The sequence below is a fragment of the Cryptomeria japonica genome, chromosome 11, assembly GCF_030272615.1.
Source record: "Cryptomeria japonica chromosome 11, Sugi_1.0, whole genome shotgun sequence".
Taxonomy (NCBI): Eukaryota; Viridiplantae; Streptophyta; class Pinopsida; order Cupressales; family Cupressaceae; genus Cryptomeria; species Cryptomeria japonica.
Genome location: NC_081415.1, coordinates 483683802 through 483705508, shown reverse-complemented (window position 1 = coordinate 483705508; position 21707 = coordinate 483683802). Strand labels below are relative to the sequence as shown.

The window sequence follows — 21707 nt, the reverse complement described above, 5'->3', positions numbered from 1 at the left end:
TCCCCCTCCTCTCTTCCCTCTTCACCTTGTCCCTGTCTCTGTCCTAAAACCCGCGTTGCTGGCACCTGTAAAGGCAGTCCACCTCTACCTCTAAGTACATGCACCTATCTCTCCTCTCCTCCATCTCTCCTCTGAACTACCCTCCTCTCTTCTACTGCACCTCGCCTTTGCCATCTGCCTCTGTCTTCACCATCCCCACTATCATCTCCAACATCCCCACCATCACCCTCTATCGTCTCTCCTAGATCTATCAGCCATGGAAATGGGTGATTTTCCCAATATGCATTGTACTCAGCATCCATCCTTATGTCCTCCACTTCTGCCAAAATATCCCAATGCATGGGAACCATCTTCTGCATCTGTGCCATTTCTTGATCATAAGATAATAATGAACCTAAATGTGGCTGATCTCTCACTATCTGCGCATACATCCCTTAGCCACATGGAATTTGTTGTATCCTACTGAACTACCTACATAGTCTATCAATCAACTGCCACTCAATGATATATGGTGTTTGTTGGTTCCCAAACCATAGATTGGAAAACCAAAAGACTACTGAATCCTCAAGTAGGCCAATCAGCCTTGGCCAATGAACAAGGATGGTCAAAGACCAAATCCCTCTACATTTTAGGCTCCACTGAACCTAGGTGGGTATGCCTCTTCCTCTCAAGCACAAAAGAGGTTATTTATAGTGGATTTAAACCTTTTAACAAGTTTACACAACTGGAAAATTATTGTTCTACAACTATTCTTTATTATGTGCTTTAACTAAATGCTTTGAAAAGAAATGATTGTGAATGTATATTGAAAATGAAATTTCTTTCATGAATTAAATGAAATCTGCATAGATCAGTTCATATAGGATTTGGGAAGAATGTTTCTCTATCAAGGACCTTGAATGCATACAGATCAAAAACCTTAAAAGATTAATAACAGACGAGTGCCTCTATCCAGGGATATATATGACACTTTGTGGACAAAATATCTTATCAACTCAAGTGATAATTTCTCATCAACTATGAAGGTTCAGTACATATTACACAAACAATATGGTTTGTTAGGGATATATATGACACTTTGTGGACAAAATATCTTATCAACTCAAGTGATAATTTCTCATCAACTATGAAGGTTCAGTACATATTACACAAACAATATGGTGTGTTAGGGATCATATTGTGTCTTAATAGGTCATATGGTGTGTTATGACCCCTTAAGACACCTTATGACAGCTTAGGACACCATACGACCCATAATGACACCATATGGTGTCCTAAGGGGTCATATAGTGTCCTAAGGGGTCATAGGACACCATATGACCCCTTAGGACACAATGTGAACCCTAACGAAACGTAAGGGGTTATATGGTATCCTAAGGGGTCATATGACACTATATGACCCGTTAGGACACCATATGACCCCTTAGGACACCATATGACCCATAATGACACTATATGGTGTTCTAAGGGGTCACATGGTATCTTAAAGGGTCATATTTAGGACACCTTATGACCCCTTATAACACAATATGGTGTCGATATGGGTCGTATGGTGTCATAAGGGGTCATATGGTGTCTTGTGGGGTCATAGGACACTATATGACCCCTTAAGTGTCATTAGGGATCATATTGTGTCTTAACAGGTCATATGGTGTGTTATGACCCCTTAAGACATAATATGACCCCTTAGGACACCTTATGTTGTCATTATGGGTCATATGGTGTCCAAAGGAGTCATATGGTGTCCTATGGGATCATAAGACACCTAATGACACCATATGGTGTCCTAAGGGATCATATAGTGTCCTAAAGGGTCATAGGACACCATATCACCGCTTATGACACAATGTGAACCCTAATGACATGTAAGGGGTTATATGGTTTCCTAAGGGGTCATATGACACTATATGACCCGTTAGGACACCATATGACCCGTTAGGACACCATATGACCCATAACAACACTATATGGTGCTCTAAGGGGTCACATGGTGTCTTAAGAGGTCATATTGTGTCCTATGACCCCTTAGGACACAATATGATATTGTTATGGGTTGTATGGTATCGTAAGGGCTCATATGGTGTCTTATGACCCCTTAGGACACCATATGATCCCTTAGAACACAATATGGTGTTGTTATGGGTCGTATGGTGTCCTAAGGGGTCATATGGTGTCCTATGGGGTCATAGGACACTATATGACCTTTTAGGTGTCATTAGGGTTCATATTGTGCCTTAACGGGTCATATGGTGTGTTATGACTCCTTAAGACACCATATAACCCCTTAGGACACTATATGGTGTCGTTATGGGTTGTATGGTATCGTAAGGGGTCATATGATGTTTTATGACCCCTTAGGACACCATATGAACCCTTAGGACACAATATGGTGTCGTTATGGGTCGTATGGTGTCCTAAGGGGTCATATGGTGTCCTATGGGGTCATAGGACACCATATGACCCATTAGGTGTTGCTAGGGATCATATTGTGTCTTAACTGGTTATATGGTGTGTTATGACCCCTTAAGACACCATATGACCCCTTAGGACACAATGTGAACCCGAACGACACATAAGGGGTTATATGGTGTCCTAAGGGGTGAAAGAACACTATATGACCCGTTAGGACACCATATGACCTCTTAGGACACCATATGACTCATAACGATACTATATGGTGTTCTAACAGGTCACATGGTGTCCTAAGGGGTCATCTGGTGTCCTATGACCCCTTAGGACACAATATGGGGTTGTTAAGGGTCATAGTGTTGTCAGGAGTCATATTGTGTCTTATGACCCCTTAGGACAACATATGACCCCTTAGAACACAATATGGTTTGGTTATGGGTTGTATGGTGTCCTAAGGGGTCATATGGTGTCTTATGGGGTCATAGGACACCATATGACCCCTTAGGTGTTGTTAGGGATCATATTGTGTCTTAACGGGTCATATGGTGTGTTATGACCCCTTAAGACACAATATGACCCCTTAGGACACCTTATGTTGTCATTATGGGTCATATGGTTTCCTAAGGGGTCATATGGTGTCCTATGGGATCATAAGACACCTAGTGATTGCTTAGGACACCATATGACCCATAATGACACCATATGGTGTCCTAAGGGGTCATATAGTGTCCTAAGGGGTCATAGGACACCATATGACCGCTTAGGGCACAATGTGAACCCTAACGACACGTAAGGGGTTATATGGTATTCTAAGGGGTCATAGGACACTATATGACCCCTTAGGACACCATATGACCCCTTAGGACACCATATGACCCATAACGACAATATATGGTGTTCTAAGGGGTCACATGGTGTCGTAAGGGGTCATATGGTGTCCTATGACCCCTTAGGACACAATATGGTTTTGTTATGGGTCGTATGGTGTCCTAAGGGGTCATATGGTGTCCTATGGGGTCACAGGACACCATATGACCCCTTAGGTGTTGTTAGGGATCATATTGTGTCTTAACAAGTCATATGATGTCCTATGGGATCATAAGACACCTAATGACTGCTTAAGACACCATATGACTCATAATGACACCATATGGTGTCCTAAGGGGTCATATAGTGTCCTAAGGGGTCATAGGACACTATATGATCCCTTAGGACACAATGTGAACCCTAACGTCATGTAAGGGGTTATATGGTGTCCTAAAGGGTCATAGGACACTACATGACTCGTTAGGACACTATATGACCCCTTAGGACACCATATGACCCATAACGACACTATATCATGTTCTAAGGGGCCACATGGTGTCCTAACGTGTCATTTGGTGTCCTATGACCCCTTAGGACACTATATGATCCCTTAGGACACAATATGGGGTTGTTAAGGGTCATAGTGTTGTCAGGGGTCATATTGTATGCTATGACCCCTTAGGACACCATATGACTCCTTAGAACAAAATATGGTTTTTTTTATGGGTTGTATGGTGTCCTAAGGGGTCATATGGTGTCCTATGAACCCTTAGGACACCATATGACCCTTTCAGTGTCGTTAGGGATCATATTGTGTCTTAATGGGTCATATGGTGTCCTATGACCCCGTAGGACACTATATGACCCCTTAGGACACCATATGGTGTCCTAAGGGGTCATATAGTGTCCTAAGTGGTCATATAGTATGGTGTCCTAAGGGGTCATATAGTGTCCTAAGGGGTCATAGGACACCATATGACCCCTTAGGACACAATGTGAACCCTAACGACACGTAAGGGGTTATATGGTATCCTAAGGGATCATAGGACACTATATGACCTGTTAGGATACCATATGACCCCCTAGAACAACATATGACCCATAATGACACTATATGGTGTTCTAAGGGGTCACATGGTGTCCTAAGGGGTCATCTAGTGTCCTATGACCCCTCAGGACACCATATGACCCCTTAGGACACAATATGGTGTCATTATGGGTTGTATGGTGTCGTAAGGGGTCATATGGTGTCCTATGACTGCTTAGGACACCATATGACCCCTTAGGACACAATATGGTGTCGTTATGGGTTGTATGGTGTCCTAAGGGGTCATATGTTGTCCTATGGGGTCATAAGACACCATATGACCCCTTAGGTGTTGTTAAGGATCATATTGTGTCTTAACGGGTCATATGGTGTGTTATGACCCCTTAAGACACCATATGACCCCTTAGGTGTTGTTAAGGATCATATTGTGTCTTAACGGGTCATATGGTGTGTTATGACCCCTTAAGACACCATATGACCCCTTAGGACACCTTATGTTGTCATTATGGGTCGTATGGTGTCCTAAGGGGTCATATGGTGTCCTAAGGGATCATCGCACATGATAAGACCATATTGATCCCATATGGTGTACTAGGGGCTCATATGGCGTCCTAAGGGGTCATAGGACACTATACGAACCATACTGACACCATATGGTGTAGTAAGGGGTCATATGGTGTCCTAAGAGGTCATAGGACACCATATAACCCCTTAGGACACAATATGACCCCTAACGACACCTAAGGGGTCATATGGTGTCCTATGACCCATTAAGACACCATATGGTGTCGTTATGAGTTGTATGGTGTCCTAAGGGGTCATATGGTGTCCTATGACCACTTAGGATAACATATGGTGTTGTTATGGGTCCTATGGTAACCTAAGAGGTCATATGGTGTTCTATGACCCCTTAGGACACCATATGACCCCTTAGGTGTCATTAGGGGTCATATTGTGTCCTAAGGGGTCATATGGTGTCCTATGACCCCTTAGGACCTAGAGAGAGGAGGGAGTGAGGAAGAAATTGAGGGAAAGAGGTGAGAGAGGGAATTAGATGGGTGTAAGGATGGAGAGGGAGATAGCTAGAGGGATAGGAGAATAAGGGAATTTTGAGAGCTAGAGATGGGAGGGACAAAGAAGAGTATGTATCTATAAAAATGAAGAGCCCAAGAAGAGGTAAGGGGAGAGAGAGAATATGAGATCTAGTTCATAGAGAGAGATGGAACTACGAGGGAAGGGAGATAAAGAAGGGAGAGGTGAGATGGGGGTTTCTATGTACACATTTGGCACTCTCCCTATTTGGCACATGCCAAATGTGGAATATGGACCACATTTGGCACGTACCAAATGGGAAAATCCATTCATCACATTTGGCGCGCGCCAAATAGGGTGAGAGCCATATTTGGCACGCGCCAAATGGCCTGCTTTGGGAAACACCAAACTTATGGGTTGTATTTTCCTTGGGCATCCAACCCAAATGTTTGGACGACCGTTTCAAGCTAGAGACGTGTTTTTATCAGAACATTGAAAAATTTTGACATATTTTTGGTCGTGCTCTCCGTTAGGTTTGCACATGTTTCAATGAAGTTAAAAAAAAATAATGTGGTAAACTTGAGGTCCCTCTTAGCTATCCAACAATGTAATTTATTTCAAATTTTGATTTCATTAAGTCTTTCATCTATAATTTCTTTTGTCAGTGTGTCCATTTTTTGTCAAAAACCAACATGCACTATTTTGGGTATAGATTTTTACACGTTCATCATATTTTGAAAAAACTTACATTTTTAGAAACTAGACTCCATTATACGCAATTTAAAAAAAAAAAAATGATTTTTGATTAGTTTTCAATGATTTTAGTGGGGAGAATGCTCAAATTTCTATTTTTCAGCATGTGTCCACTTCGAAAATTAGTAAAAAATCATATACTCATTAAAAAATTAGCTGAAAAATTTGGCATAAACTACAAGGTGTTAGATAATTTCTCACTGAAGAAATTTTAAAAATTCAAAAAAAAATTTAACATTTTAGGGGGGCCACAAGAGACGCCATGTTATGTTTTTTGCATAAAAACAGGACCACTTTTTGTGGCCCCCCTTTTTGAAGCCCTTAATCTCCACCATTTTAAAAAAAAATTAGTAGTTTAGAAAGTAGACTCAAAGCACTCTAACTCTTGTTCTTGTTGCATCTTCAAATTTAGAGTGTAACTATCCTCAATTTGTCGCTGAAGTTCAGACTTTTCTGATTTAAAAAAAAAAAAGTGGCATCTTAAGACCCCCTTCTGGTACCACAACTTGGTGCACATACCCTATTATTTTATCCTTTTCCCAAATAAGATACTTCCTGTAAGCATATATAAAAAAAAATACAAAACTATATATATATATTTTAAACGTTGTTCAATAATTTTTTTAAATTTTTCTTATTAAAACTAATAAATTCAATACCCAATCTCTAGGTATACATAGACCCAACAAAAAAAAATATCTTTTATTTATTTTTATTTATAAAAAGACAATACTCAGAAATTTTTTTTGAGAACAACCTTTGGGAACATTTTTCCAGAATTAAAAAAAGAGGTTTACACATATATATTCTAAAAAAGAAACTCGAGAAAGCCCCATATATTTAGATTGGTATAATTTCAATCATTCTTCCACCTCTAATCTAATCTACCAAGCACAACAAAGATCTCATTTAAAATTGAATTTGAATACCATATGTTTGGGATTTAAAAGAAATCTTATTGTAAACAGCCAACCCCCAAATTTTGATTTTAAAACAACCCGAGCAACCAAAATCTAAACTTGAGATGGAAAACAAGACAAGGAGGGTTTGGATTGGAGATATAATTACAACTTTTTTATTTTCCCCAATAGATGATATTTTTAACCTTCACAAACAGATTTCTACAAAATCCAAAATAATTTCTTTTAAACAAAGAAGCCAACGAAATAAACCAGAGACCTACCTGATTCAACAATCCTGAAAGAGATTTTGATGAAGAGCCTAACTTGCAAGCTCAAGAAATCCTTCCTTTTGCAAAATCCCCAAATTTTCATTCCCAAAAATATTTTTCCAAAAATACTCTCCAAAATCATCCTCCCAATATTTTTCCAAAACCTAGGTTAAATGGGAAAAGTTTGACCAAAAATCCCATTTTTGGATTTAAAATATTTTCATTTAAAATAAAATTCCAAAAGTAAATTCTTTCAAACTATATCAAATATATATTAAACTTGCTTTTCTAATTAAAATTGATTTTCTTAAATAATTGAAATCAACCTTGCTATTTCCAAAATGCCAAATAGATTAAATTAATTCTATTTCAAATAAATTTAATCTTTCCTTTCAAAAGAACATAAACTGAATAAATTCATCATTAAGATTAACCATTTAATCGAACTTGCTACCAACTTGAATTGAGCAATTCTAATTAACAATTAATCGCATAAAAGGGAACCTATTTAATTTAGTCCCTTAATTATAATGCATAAACACACATTTAAGAAAATTAAATACTAAGGATTAAATACTTAATTTAACCACACACAAAACACGCAACCCAAGAAGGCCAAACAAACAGATGACCTGCATATCCAACCAAAGGGGATACTGACGGACGATTGACGATGCTCACTTCAGCATGACTAGGGTCAAACGAGGGTCTTATGACCACCTAATCCAATTTCTAAGGGTCAATGAGGAGCACTCAAACCTGCAAACCTAGGTGGAGGTGAACTTCACACCTGTGCGGTATTGTACCTGCAATCTCCTGCAACCAAGAGTCATACATGCATACATATATATATAATAAAAGTGTTAGCCTGAGATTAGTAACATGAATTAGGGGAACTAATAAACTTACATACTAATTGATGTGAAAACCACATTAACAGGTATGCACAATAACCAAAACATCTGACTATAACATTATAACATGATAAACTAACCAAGGTCAAACTGAGATTAGAATCTGATTAGGGTAGGGGTACTACGCCACGTACATGTACATGTTCAAGTAGATTCAATTTGATCTTTAATATATATATATATATATATATATATACATATACATATATATATACATATATATACATACTGTACATGTGAGTTCATGTGTAATTTATATTGTAGGCGCAGGGGGCGATGCTTGAGGATTTGTACATTGCCACCGACCCTGTTCATCAGGAGACACATGTATACATTATAAATTTAAATTAATTGTTTCTTAAATATTTAATTTCTATATTTAAAGAGTTAGGTTCCAAGTTATAAATATATGTGTATGTATATCTAACAAAATTCCAACATTGCAGGATGCACCACTATTACACAGGTTGGGCTCCTCGTCACATAGACATCCTAGAATCCTGCATGCACATGGTGGTGATGTTAGAGACCCTTCAGAGGTATGTTTGTCTATGCATATGATCTTAATATGTGTTACTTAAAAAAATTAAATACTCTAGTATGAATTAAATGTTTAATGTATGAGTTTATGCATGCATACTCTATTGCAGGTGGATGGGACGATGTTTGAGGATTTGCACATTGCCACTAGCCCTATTCATCAAGAGACATAGGTATACATTATAACTTTAAATTAATTGTTTCTTTTAAATATTTAATTTCTATATTTAAAGGGTTAGGTTCCAAGTTATAAATATATGTGTATGTATATCTAACAAAATTTTAACATTGCACGATGCACCATTATCACCCAAGTTGAGCTCCTCATCACATAGATGTCCTAGAATCTTGCATGCACATGGTGATTATGTTAGAGACTCCTCAGAGGTATGTTTGTCAACGTGCAAATGCTCTTTATCTATGTTACTTAAAAAAATTACTCTAGTACATGAATTAAATGTTTAATGTATGAGTTTATGCGTGCATACTCTATTGCAGGCACATGGATTAGGACATGGTTCAAGACAGGGCCCTGAGTGACCCATTGTTTATATATATGTGCATGTGCACACATTTTCTAGACATTTCATATTTGTACATGTGTAATAGACATTTCATACATGTGTAATAGACATTTCATACATGCATACTACACATTTCATATGCGTATGTGTACTAGATATTTATTTTCCATGTTTCATATGTGTATGTGTACTAGACATTTAATACATGTGTACATGTGATAGATAGACATATATGTGTATGTGTTAGATAGATCTACATTTCATACTACTTTGCACGTTTATATATATATATATATATATATATATATAGATAGATAGATAGATAGATAGATAGATTACATTTTTGAAAGTTAAGTGTTTAAATGATAGATATTCATTTGAATTTAGTTAAGTGTTCCAGTTAATTGTATGTGATAGATAGACCTATACATATATGTGTTAGGAATCTACATTTCATACTAGACTTTGCACGTTTTTGAAAGTTAAGTGTTTATGTATATTTTAGTTGTTCATTGTTAAACAAATTTAGTCATTAAAATTTAATTTAGTTTTTCATTTTAGTTAAGTGTTTATGTATGTTTAATGAACTTAAAAAATTTAATGAACTTATATCTATATATTTAAATTTAATGAACTTGAATCCAAACAACATAATTAAATGAAACAATATATGTGTAAATATAAATTAAATTAATGTACATAGATGAATAAAATGAATCCATGCATGTGTAAAAATATAAATGAATCAATGACGCAAATATCCCCTTAAATCCCCTTAAGACCACTTAAAACACCTTAGGACAACATAATTAAATGAAACCATACATGTGTAAATATAAATTAAATGAATACATAGATGAATAAAATGAATCCATGCATGTGTAAAAATATAAATGAATCCATGACACAAATATCCCCTTAAGACCCTTGAAGACAACATATATATATATATATATATATATATATATATATATGATCTCTTGGATCGTGCATATCTATAAATGAATATATATATATATATATATATGATCTCTTGGATCGTGCATATCTATAAATGAATAGATACACGTATACATACATTTAAAGATGATTTAATAGGTGATTCACACATTAGAAATTCAAGCTACCTATGTAACTATATATACATGTGTAACTATATATACAACATAATTAAATGAAACTATACATGTGCAAATATAAATTAAATGAATACATAGATGAATAAAATGAATCCATGCATGTGTACAAATATAAATGAATCCATACATGTGTTTAAATGACCCCTTAAGACAACATGTAATGAAATAAATCCATACACATAAATAAAATTAAAAATTAAAATCAATACATACATGTTCAATGCATAGACACAAAATATTTAATTTAAGAATAAAACATGTAAAATAAACGTATAAAACGTAAAATAGATGCATCAACAAAACTAAATTTCCACAAGTTACCCAAATGTAAACACATCTAGAAATATCTAAATATATATGAGTTTATCAAAATAAGACCTATCTAATATAATTTACTTGTTCAAACATGAAAAGTGAACTTAAAGCTCCTGGTACATATAATCTAGATCCTCCCTATCTTTTATAATTTCTAAAAAAAATTGATGATCTTCAATAGGCAACCTCCACTTTTGGTTGCCACGTCCTCTTTTTGGCAATGTCTCCAACTACAATCTTGTCGCTATTACTAGGTGACTGTAGTGTAGAAATTTTTGGCCAGACATATAATCAATGAATGTTACACCATTTGTATCTATCTTTATTTGTTGATAATAGGTGCCTTCAACAATAACTGAACCAATGGGATATTGTTGCCCATCATCATCATTGACTGCTTCCAATAACTTGCATTTTGGTTGTGTGCATCTCAATAGATAATAATCTACACTTTCAGTATTGTCAGGATCAGCAATCACTACAAAAATATCACCTGTGAAAATAGACCACATGTTTATATATTTCAAGCAATATTAGTTCATTATACATTTTTAAATTAATTTTGAACAATATTAAATTAAATAAGAATTTTAAAATTTGTACATTTACATATATAATTTACAAAATATGCATGCATGCACCTGTAACAACTAAATCAGAAACACATTCATAATCAGCTAAATATAGAGGATCATGAATATATATAATGTCACTATCTTTGTAAGGAGACATTGTGTAAAATTATTTCATTTCCCATTACAAAACATATCCATTAGCAATATTTTGACAATGAGTATCTATGTTGTTCGCAATGCAATCAACACAAAAGCATGATTTTCATCTTGCAAGACTAACACGAGGCTTGCTAAATCCCATAGTCATGACTTGATGAAAACTTTTAATACCATTAATAGATTGGCAATTATAAGGATTTGATCGATCAATATCTGATAATACAAATTATTTAGTCAATTTTAGTTCATTTCACACATATGCATGTATATATGTGTGTGTGTGTGTGTGCATGCATATATATATATATATATATATATATATATATATATATATATATATATATATATATATATATATAATGTATGTATGTATGTATGTATGTATGTATATATACATACATATATATACACAAATTTTAAAAGTAATTCAAGAACACTTGAATGTTTAAGATTTTATATATATATATACCTTTAACTTCCCAAAAATAACGCTTATTGTAAGTTGTATCACGACCAACAAAATGATTTTTGCACCATTCAATAATATCATTAGAATTACGTATGGTGTTACCTGTACATAAGCTCTCGCTTTAGAAAATTGGACAACCCATGCACGCACACACACACACACACACACACACACACACACACACACACACACACAAACACACACACATATATATGAAGAGAATTAAAACTGTACACAAATATGAAGAGAATTAAATCTGTACACAAATATGAAGAGAATTTACCTGCAAGTTCATGTTGGCGAAGTGCACACTTAACACATGCTCCTGCTCCATCATGCTCTCCTTTTCCATGTCCACTCTCAAAGAAGTTTCACAAAAACTTTATGCTACGTTGAGCATGTTGTAGGGATAACTAGTTAAAAGCTTTTGCAGACTTAAATTGCCCTAACATGAATAACATATATATATATATATATATATATATATATATATATATAAATAAAATCTTTTGACCTATTATATACAATCAAATCATATATAAGAAAAAAATCAACTTATAATCAATTTTAAATCTAATGTACTTACCGACACATCCATCTGACCAAATCCAATGTTGTGTATATTCTATCCCACGATCTTTAATATCTTCAAAAAACATTCCAAAACAATGTAATACATAGCTCCTATCATGACACGTATCATCATTGATATAGAAATGAACCTCGTTGACGATAATGTGTTCCTTTTCAGTACTCTCTATACCATCCACATGAAATTGTGCATGTCTATAGAAAACTTGTACAAATATTGCAACTTGATCGAAATGATAATATTGACTATGAATTTCTGTGTGAGGACTAAATGTATAATTCTCGAAGAAATCTACAATTGAAAGAATACAACCTGGTGGAAAAAAATTCTTTGAATCACGAAATTGTTTAGCCTGCCATCTTGCACCATGACAATTTTGGATATGTGGATATATCATATTACGAAATCTATCTATAAACCAAATGTAGGGCAATTCACTCTTTCAACATATTTTTTTTGGATTCAGTTCCTAACTTACTTTGGTATGTCTCATATTCAAATCTCTTCCATATAACTAGTGCATGAATATCAATATTCTCAGTTTGCAACACAAACTTACTCAAAACTCCACAATTATTGCATTCACCTTTTATACATTGTATTTTGAACTCATCTAAATATTCTAATTTATCACATAAAATAGACTTCACAAATTATGTTGTACTTGTAGGAATGACTAGATTTGGATTAATTGTTGCCATGAACTTCTTATATGATTGAAAGTGTAGATGAAATTCAACATGATTTCAACAAGAACAAGTTTCACGTACCTTATTTATCCGTACAAAGCAAGGAAACAATCTCTCAAACATCCTTTGGCAAATCTTTACATCCAAAATTTTTTTGCTTAATTTTGGATGCATGCACTCACCAAATGCACAGATTGAACTGCTCTAATGCATTCACCAAGTGCACTCGTAACCCCAGCCTACACTCAACGAATGCCAAATGAAACCTTAATGAAGCCAAAACTTGCAGACAGAACCCTAAAAAAACCAAAACTTGTAGACCAAAAACATTCCAAATGATAATGGGAAATGAAAACCAAACAAACCACAACCAATCACTTACTGTTCGCCACTTCTTCAGGATTCATGCAAGGAACACATGTCTAAATCCAAGTCAAACAACCAAGACACCACCTACCGCTCACTAGGAAAAGTGACCGGTCACTAGGAAAGACCCCTCGCCCAAATGTCTTACACTTTGGCGGGCAAAAATACCCCACTTAAAGCCTATCGGCTTACTTATTGAGGTACAGGTGATAAAATTTGCTAATTTATTGTGATTTTAGAGTTCTTACTGTTTATCATCATTATTTATAATTAAATGAATTATATTTCTTACATCACAAACAACAAATCTTATATAAACTTGAATATTTTAAATCATATTTACAACAATCAGTTTATTAAATAGATAGAGAGAATCCACACACTATTATAAAATTCATGGTCATAGGTATCATTATTGAGGTATAGACAATAACTATTAATCTCCAACAGTACTCATTTTGTACATGATACTCGATTTTATGGTTTCTAATCATAAATGTTATTATTATTGATCTCACCATGTTTAACATATTATGTCTAACCATAAATAGTAGTTGATCAAATTTGAAAAATAGATAGATCTTATCAGATAGCCACAATGGACTTCAACTCTAGCATATATTGTGTCTAACATAGTCTATATAATTCATCCCCCTCTCCATCTATATTTAACTATGTAGCTTATAATATTTAAATTTATAACTTTAGTTTATGATTCTCTCACATTTTTATAAGCTATGTTTTTAATAAAATTTACTATATTATTATAGTTTTGTAATTGAAAAAGAAAACACTAAAATATAAGGGGTGCTTTTAAATTCTTTATTAAGTATTAACCGAGTCATTCAACATGATAATTTAATTTAAAAATTAGACACGAACTAAAAAAATAACTAAATAAAAATAAATGTTAAATGTAATTCATAAAGAAGGAAGGATGAAATTGTGTATTTTAGAATACAAACTTAAAACATGTCTAGTTGATTATGAATAGCTGATTTGAAATTATATTTTTTAATATTTAATGTAAGAAAAAATATTAGAATAATAGAAATGGTAAGAAATAGTCACTAAATTAGTTTCCAATTCATAATTTTAAAGTTTAAATATATATCTAGAAGTTCTTTGGAAAGTAGTTTTGTATTTGATTAATGATTGATCAAATAAGTTATTAAGTTAATGATTGGAGGAGGAAAACATCATATATAACCTTTATGTAATTTACTAGAAACCATCAGAGATATACATAAAATCTTTGGTTGGGTATATATATTTTATGTTCCTTCTCAAATATCTAGTATCTGACTTTACATTATTATTCAAGTCTTATGTTCATTTTTAAATATAATGATTAATATAATATTTACAAGGTGGATGAAAGTAACAAAGTGTTGTATAAATCATCCTAATGCATTAACCTACTCACTCAATCATCGATCTTCTATTTTTCCTACAACTTTCTCTTTTTTTTTTCAAGCCTATTTCTAATGGTTGTTTAGATTATGGTTGTTTCAACCCTTTCAACTATTCCTTCTCTCATTTTAGCTATCTGCTTTATCAACTACAACTAATTTAATCCTTTAAAACAATCATCTATCTCATAAACAACTTCCTTTAAATCAACATCTTTAATATATTATATGTAGTTTTGTTATTGATATGCAACTTTCTTCACAAATTTCTAGGATTTCTCTCGCTTAACAACAACATCAACTCGACAAAATGGTACGACCTTGTCTATGGTTGCTACAAGCAATAATAAAGAATTGTGAATTACATGTGGAACTGTCAATTCCTTTTAACAAATTCTCAAAACACAACAATTCTCTTAGAATAATTGATCTAAATTTATGGTAGCATCAACTATGTGGATGGTTTACAATGACTTGCTTAAAAGAAAATTTTGGCCATGACTTGGTTTCAACTAGCATACCTATGATCCCTCAACAATATTTCTTTGGAATTAATGGCCTCTCTTTGCAACTTCCTTTCTTCCAAGTGGCTATGATTTCACATGTTTTTTCCTTTGAGAACTATAGACTAACTTTATGATGTAAACTAATCTCCTCCTCAACTTGTGATTTACGACCTTAGTGGCTAATTGAAAACTTCTACGGTTTGACTCCTTTCGGCTTGACCTTTCTTTTATAGGCTTCACTTCTCCTTTAGCTGCCAACATTACTAATAAGTGATCCTCTTTGTCTAAGCATCTACCTTGAGTGACATTAATTGGTGACTTTGTCAACTGCGGTCACTTACATTTGACATTCATTAAAAAAACTATTTGTAGCAATCCCTATTTGACTTGCAGCGGCTATTGTTGCCATTTGCCTTTAGTTGCAACTTGCACTTCTTCTCACACCCATGATCTTTAGATCTCTTACAACCTACTTTACTACCACTTTGTTGGAGTTAGATGAATTATAAGTACAAACAACATACGTAAAACATATAAATAAATCAAACATAAATTCTTATCAAATTACTTTGATTACAAGAACACTTTATATCTTCATTAATTGATTACAATCATTACATCTTTATGAATGCTGCAACATTTAACACCTTACATGATCAGTCAAGCACCTGATGCCTAAAGCTTAAAATTTCCTCTTTATATAAAGATCTTGAAACAATTCTAAATATTAAATTGACATGTTCAAAATAACAAATATTTAATATTTTTCTCTATCCATCTTTAACTCTTATTGGGTCTAACAACATTCTAGATGTTTTTTTTTAATTTAATGATTTGGTGAGAAAAATTACACATTCCAACAACCTTTATTAATAATGTTAGGTTTATTGATGTGATATTCTTCCATTTAGTAATGTGTTCTGATATGTCCAGGTTTATCTTTGCCTCTTAGCCAAATGAATTATAATCCGAATACTTCAGAATATCTCTCATTATCTAGCCTTGGAATTAGATTGAAGCGGGACTAGCGGCAATGAGGAAGATTTTTGGACGGGTCGTAGTGTCTCCAATTACAATGGGAAGGCTGAACGAAGTTATAGGCAACGCCATGATTCCGGTTACCCTCTCTTTCGCTGCAATAATAATCATCATTCTACTTTCCCAATGGAACATGCCAGGAAGTTTTAAAGGAGCTCCAGTTTGGCCTATTGTGGGTATCCTTCCCTCCATGATTCTAAACTTGGGCCGCCTCTACGACTGGTATACTCATATCCTTGTTCTAAACGGCTTAACGTTCAGGCTGCCGGGCCCCTGGAAAGCTAAGATATTGACAGCCAACCCTGAAAATATAGAGTACATGGTGAAAACCGCGTACCATAATTTCGGCAAAGGGGACAAATTTAAGGAGATGTTTGCCGACCCGTTTGGCGATTCCGTTCTTGTTCAAGACGGAGAGCCCTTCAAGCAAATGATTAAGTCCATCGCTTTGGCGTTCGCCTCTCCGGCCTTCCGTAACAAGACCGTCACGACCTTATCCGCAGCGGCACACAAAAAGCTGATACCCCTGCTATCTCACGCCGCTGCAAACTATATTCCCCTCAATCTGCAGGATGTGTTCCGACGCCTTGCTTTCGACAATACATGCATGGTCGGGTTTGGGATTGACCCCGCTTCGCTCGATCTAGATTTAACCACGGTTCCCTTCTTGGATGCGTTTGATGGGGCGATAGAGGCGCTGCTGTTGAGAGCCATTCTGCCTCGCTTTTGCTGGAAAATGATGAAGTTCTTGCGCCTTGGGTCGGAGGCCCGGCTAATATCCGGCCGGGCGGTCGTTTATGAGTTTGTGGACGGCTTGCTCGCCCGCCTCTCCGCTGCCGGTTATTATCTCTATGATTCTCCATGCCTGGGTGCCTTTTGGACCTACATCCGGCTTGAACGAGAAAGCGGACGGGATTATTCTCTTGAAATGATCCGTTATGGCGGGCAAGGATACGCTTTCTGCCGCGCTGACGTTTTTCTTCTGGTTGGTGGCTCAACACCCGGAAGTTGAAGCCAAGATTTTAGCAGAGCTCCAAGGCATTCTGCACAAGAGTGCAAAGAAAGAGGAGTGGACATTCGGGTTTGAGGAAGTGAAGCAGATGGATTATCTGCACGCAGCACTTTCGGACAGCCTCCGACTGTACTCGCCCATCGTTGCGGAGGGCACGGAGGCAGCTGAAGACGATGTTTTGCCGGACGGTACGCAGACGGAGAAGGGTGCCCAGGTGTGGTATTCGATTTACTCGTGCGGCAGGCTTGAGAGCGTGTGGGGGGAGGACTGCCTGGAGTTCAGGCCGGAAAGATGGCTGCAGAACGAGGGGTTTGTGAGGCAATCGGATTTCAAGTTTGCAGTATTCAACGCTGGGCCTCGGCGGTGCGCGGGACGGGAGTTTGCGTACTGGCACATGAAGTGGGCTGCCGCTTCTATTCTCATTCACTATCAGATAAAGATGGTCGATAAACATCCCGTGATTCCCAAGTTTACAATCGTATTATCCATGAAAGATGGTCTGCTTCTCACAATCCACCCTAGGGATAGAGATCGTGTATGACAGCGATCTCAAATCATTTTGCACCTCACCATGATATCCATTGTCTTGATGCATCTCATTCTCCTATTTGCTTTCGTTCTATTGTGTTGACATGTAGTGAAAATGCTTGAATCTTTTACTTCATATCTGCTGTATGCATTGCAGGTTTTAATGTCATGAATATTTTTTTGTTACCATCTTTATAATGAACCGACTGAACTGTAGCGGTGCGTACATTGGCCTGGCGTTTCACATTTATTTGGAGAGAGACATTCTGTTATTTTAGGCTAATAGGCTTATAAATGTGTACATCCCGTTAATATATTCAGAAATCTTTTTACTACTAGCATTAATATGTCTAAATTAAAATATAGATTAAATAGATGTTTTTTCTCTTTTTAAATAAAGTATTTTGCTCTAGAATCTAAATTAAGTCATAATAAAATATATGTATTTCATTTAAAAAGAAAAAGAATAAGTTGTTCATATGAATAAAAATAAGAAAAACTGAGTTTAGAAGGGTTTAGTCAATACATGACTTGATTTTACTTTAGTTTTTCTTTTTACATTAATTTTGAAGTTATATAAAACTTTTTATTCTTGTATTTTTATATTTTGTCTTTATAAGACATCATCAAGCATAGTCTTATATTTTTGTCTAGTCATATCCTCTCGTGTTTGCATAAATGTTTGGTATAACCATGGTTTTATTGTTTGCAAGACTTCAACACAATTTGACTATTTGTATTGGGTGGTGTCTTAGGTACCTTTTGGGACTTGTTATGGTAGGGCATATATGTGTAACTTTCCCCTTACACCTTGTTCAAGCCTCACAAATAAATTTGATAAAACGAAATAGATCCTAGAGATCTATGAAAATGCCAAAGAAAATTTGTAGTAAATGTGAAATATAAATAAATTAGACAATTCACACAACTATAAGTTAATAAGATAAAAAAAAAATTATATTAAATTTTGTAGTACCACTTCAAAGGGGTAGCCTCCGAATTAAAGCATTACCTCCAACTAGTATGAGATGTGCTAACCCACCTTCCCAACAATAGTAGGAAGGGCTTGCCTGGCCCCGCCAGGGATTATGATAGATAGTGGTGTTGACACATCCCACTTGAACCAATCAATATATCTTGAGCCAAATCTATGGAACACTAGAAATGGGAGGATAAGATAGAAATAATAAAAATGAACCTTCCTCTCCATATTTGTTTAAAAGTGCATTGATCATAACAAGATATTTTTTTTTCTTATAACTAATATTATAATCATAATTGAATATATTCTCTACCAACTATTATTATACAAGATAAAATACCCTTTGCTATAATAATATTTCAAACTATGATGATTAGTATTCACCTAAAATTTCTAGCCTAAGAGGTGACAACATCTTTGTTCAACATTGAAGAATAGCCATCATTTGTTTTATTTTCTTTCTCTTTCTTCATTTCAAAAAGTTAATAATTTGTTTTTATTTTATCACCAATCAAACTGGACCAATATAATAATAAATTCCTTTGTACCAGTACACACGATCAATCACATTATTACTATCATTAAGGAGCTAAGATATGTAGATAACTTGAGAGATTAGCCGTCACCATTTTCGTTCTCTCTTTCGTGAATAGTTGCGAGCAAACCATACTTCATGAAAAGCGCGAGACCGTACTTAGGAAGCACAGGATGCTCATCAACAATCTTTACCCGAAAACGTAAAAGAATGGAGGCCGCCGCCCACTTCATCTGCCAGTACGCAAATTCTCTGCCCGTGCAGCGACGGGGTCCTGCGTTGAACGCTAAAAACTTGAAATCCGATTCCCTCACAAATCTGCCGTTCTTCATCCACCTTTCCGGCTTGAATTCCAGGCAATCCTCACCCCAAACGCTCTCCAACCTACCGGAAGAGTAAATCGAGTACAAAATCTGTTCACCCTTCTTCATAGTCGTGCCGTCGGGCAGAACGTCGTCTTCAAGGGAAGCCGTGAGCTCAAGTGGAATAGGCGGGTAGAGGCGGAGAGACTCCGTCAATGTTGCGTGCAGGTAATCCATCCTCTTAACTTCTTCAAAGCTAAAAGAAAAAGGGTCGAGGTCGTCAAGACTATTCCTCTGCTTCACGATCTCTCGCAGTTCTGCTAAAATCTGGGCTTCAACACGGGGGTTGTTTGCTACCAGCCAGAAGAACCAGGTGAGGCCCGGCGTAACCGTATCCTTGCCCGCCAAAATGAGGCTCACAAATAACTCGTGTACTCCCTTGTCAGAATAAAGCCGCCCGCTTTCCCTCTCGAAGCGAATGAAAGCTGATCCGATGTCCGATCCTTGAGTCCCGTCCTGCTTAGCGCGCCAGCGAGCATGAACTTGTTGAAGAACAAAGTCGTAGATGGTTTCTCTGGCCTTGAGAAGCCGACCCTCAAACAAAACGTTAAAGAACCTCAAAATTTTCCAGCAAACCGGCGGCATGAGCAGGCGAAGCATAAGTGTCTGCAAAGCCTCTTCGAAGGCCTCCAAGAATGGAACTTTGGGTAGACCCGGTGTAAGCCAGCCAAGTTCCACACCTGCGCCGAAGAGACATACATTGTGCAAAGCAAGCCGGTGGAACACGTCTTGCAGGTCGATAATGGCGGCTTTTTTACAGGCGTGGGAGAAGACAGGAACAAGATTTTGCTGCATCACTGCCGGCAGGGAGGCGGCCGCATCGTTGCGGAAGGCCGGCGAGGCGAGCGCCTTACCGACCGATATATTGAGGCGCTTGAAAGCCTCCCCATCTTGCACCACAATTGATTCGCCAAACATGTCGCGAAACGTTTCCTTGAAAATCTCTCCTTTGCCGAAATTGTGGTACCTTGTTTTCAGCAGGTATTCTATGTTTGCCGGATCGGCCGTGAAGACCCGGAATTTCCAAGGACCGGGGAGCCTGAACGTTCCGCCGTTTATGACGACGAGATAAGTAAACCAATCGTAGAGGTGCCCGAAATGGAGAAGCAACGAAGGAAGCACGCCCACGACCGGCCACACCGGTGCGCCTCTAAATCTCGATCGTTCCCGAGACTTCAAACTGTAAATGTAAAAGAGTATGATGCTTGCTATTCCTACGCACCAAAGTGGAAAAACCGTAATCCCAATCCCTACAACTCCCGCTAGACTCGCCATTTCTCTACTGTAATTCCTCGATGCTCTTATTTATAATTCTGGGCCATCTTGTAATAGTCGCTTTTATTGAAATTATGTGAGCTTCTACCAATAGGTGTTTAAAAGTTGATGCTTTTAAGGACGGGCACCCACTTGAGAGATAATTAATGGAGACCGGTATAAGAGGACTGCAATCTTAAAAACCGGTTCCTAACCTATCAACAGGACAATGTGGTCGGGCTTAATCTTAATATCCTGGCAGTTGTATTTCAATAGACTGATTATTTTTTAACCAAAGATTGTAACTTTGTAATATCAATGTTATTTATTTGAAAAAGTAGATTGTGTTTTACATTATGTGATGTAGATTTTAATAAAGATAAATTATAATTGTTCATATAAACATTAATCATATGGAATTTGAAATATTCTTAATTATCAATAAAAAAATAAACTATTGAGATCTAAGAGTATTTGTGAGAATAAAATTACAATATTTGAAAAAAAATAGTTTGTGTATTGTATTAAGATTTTTTAAAACTCACAAAATAATATAACACATTCATAAATTTAAGC

At 36.0% G+C, this 21707-nt stretch overlaps 2 protein-coding genes across 2 annotated transcripts; one reads left to right on the top strand and one right to left on the bottom strand.

Annotated features, from left to right (window-relative positions):
- Positions 1 to 16453: 16453 nt before the first annotated feature.
- LOC131860258 (cytochrome P450 86B1-like) lies at positions 16454 to 17470 on the top strand. Its single transcript, XM_059214642.1, has one exon. It carries the CDS (start codon positions 16454 to 16456, stop codon positions 17468 to 17470), a length of 1017 nt encoding a protein of 338 aa, XP_059070625.1.
- A 1975-nt stretch (positions 17471 to 19445) lies between these two features.
- On the bottom strand, positions 19446 to 21152 carry LOC131061813 (cytochrome P450 86B1-like). The gene has a single exon (XM_057995657.2). It carries the CDS (start codon positions 21150 to 21152, stop codon positions 19596 to 19598), a length of 1557 nt encoding a protein of 518 aa, XP_057851640.2. The 3' UTR covers positions 19446 to 19595.
- Positions 21153 to 21707: the final 555 nt, after the last annotated feature.

Coding starts and splice junctions, on each gene's coding strand:
- LOC131860258 (XM_059214642.1), top strand. CDS start 16,454: ATGAGGAAGATTTTTGGACGGGTCGTAGTGTCTCCAATTACAATGGGA.
- LOC131061813 (XM_057995657.2), bottom strand. CDS start 21,152: ATGGCGAGTCTAGCGGGAGTTGTAGGGATTGGGATTACGGTTTTTCCA.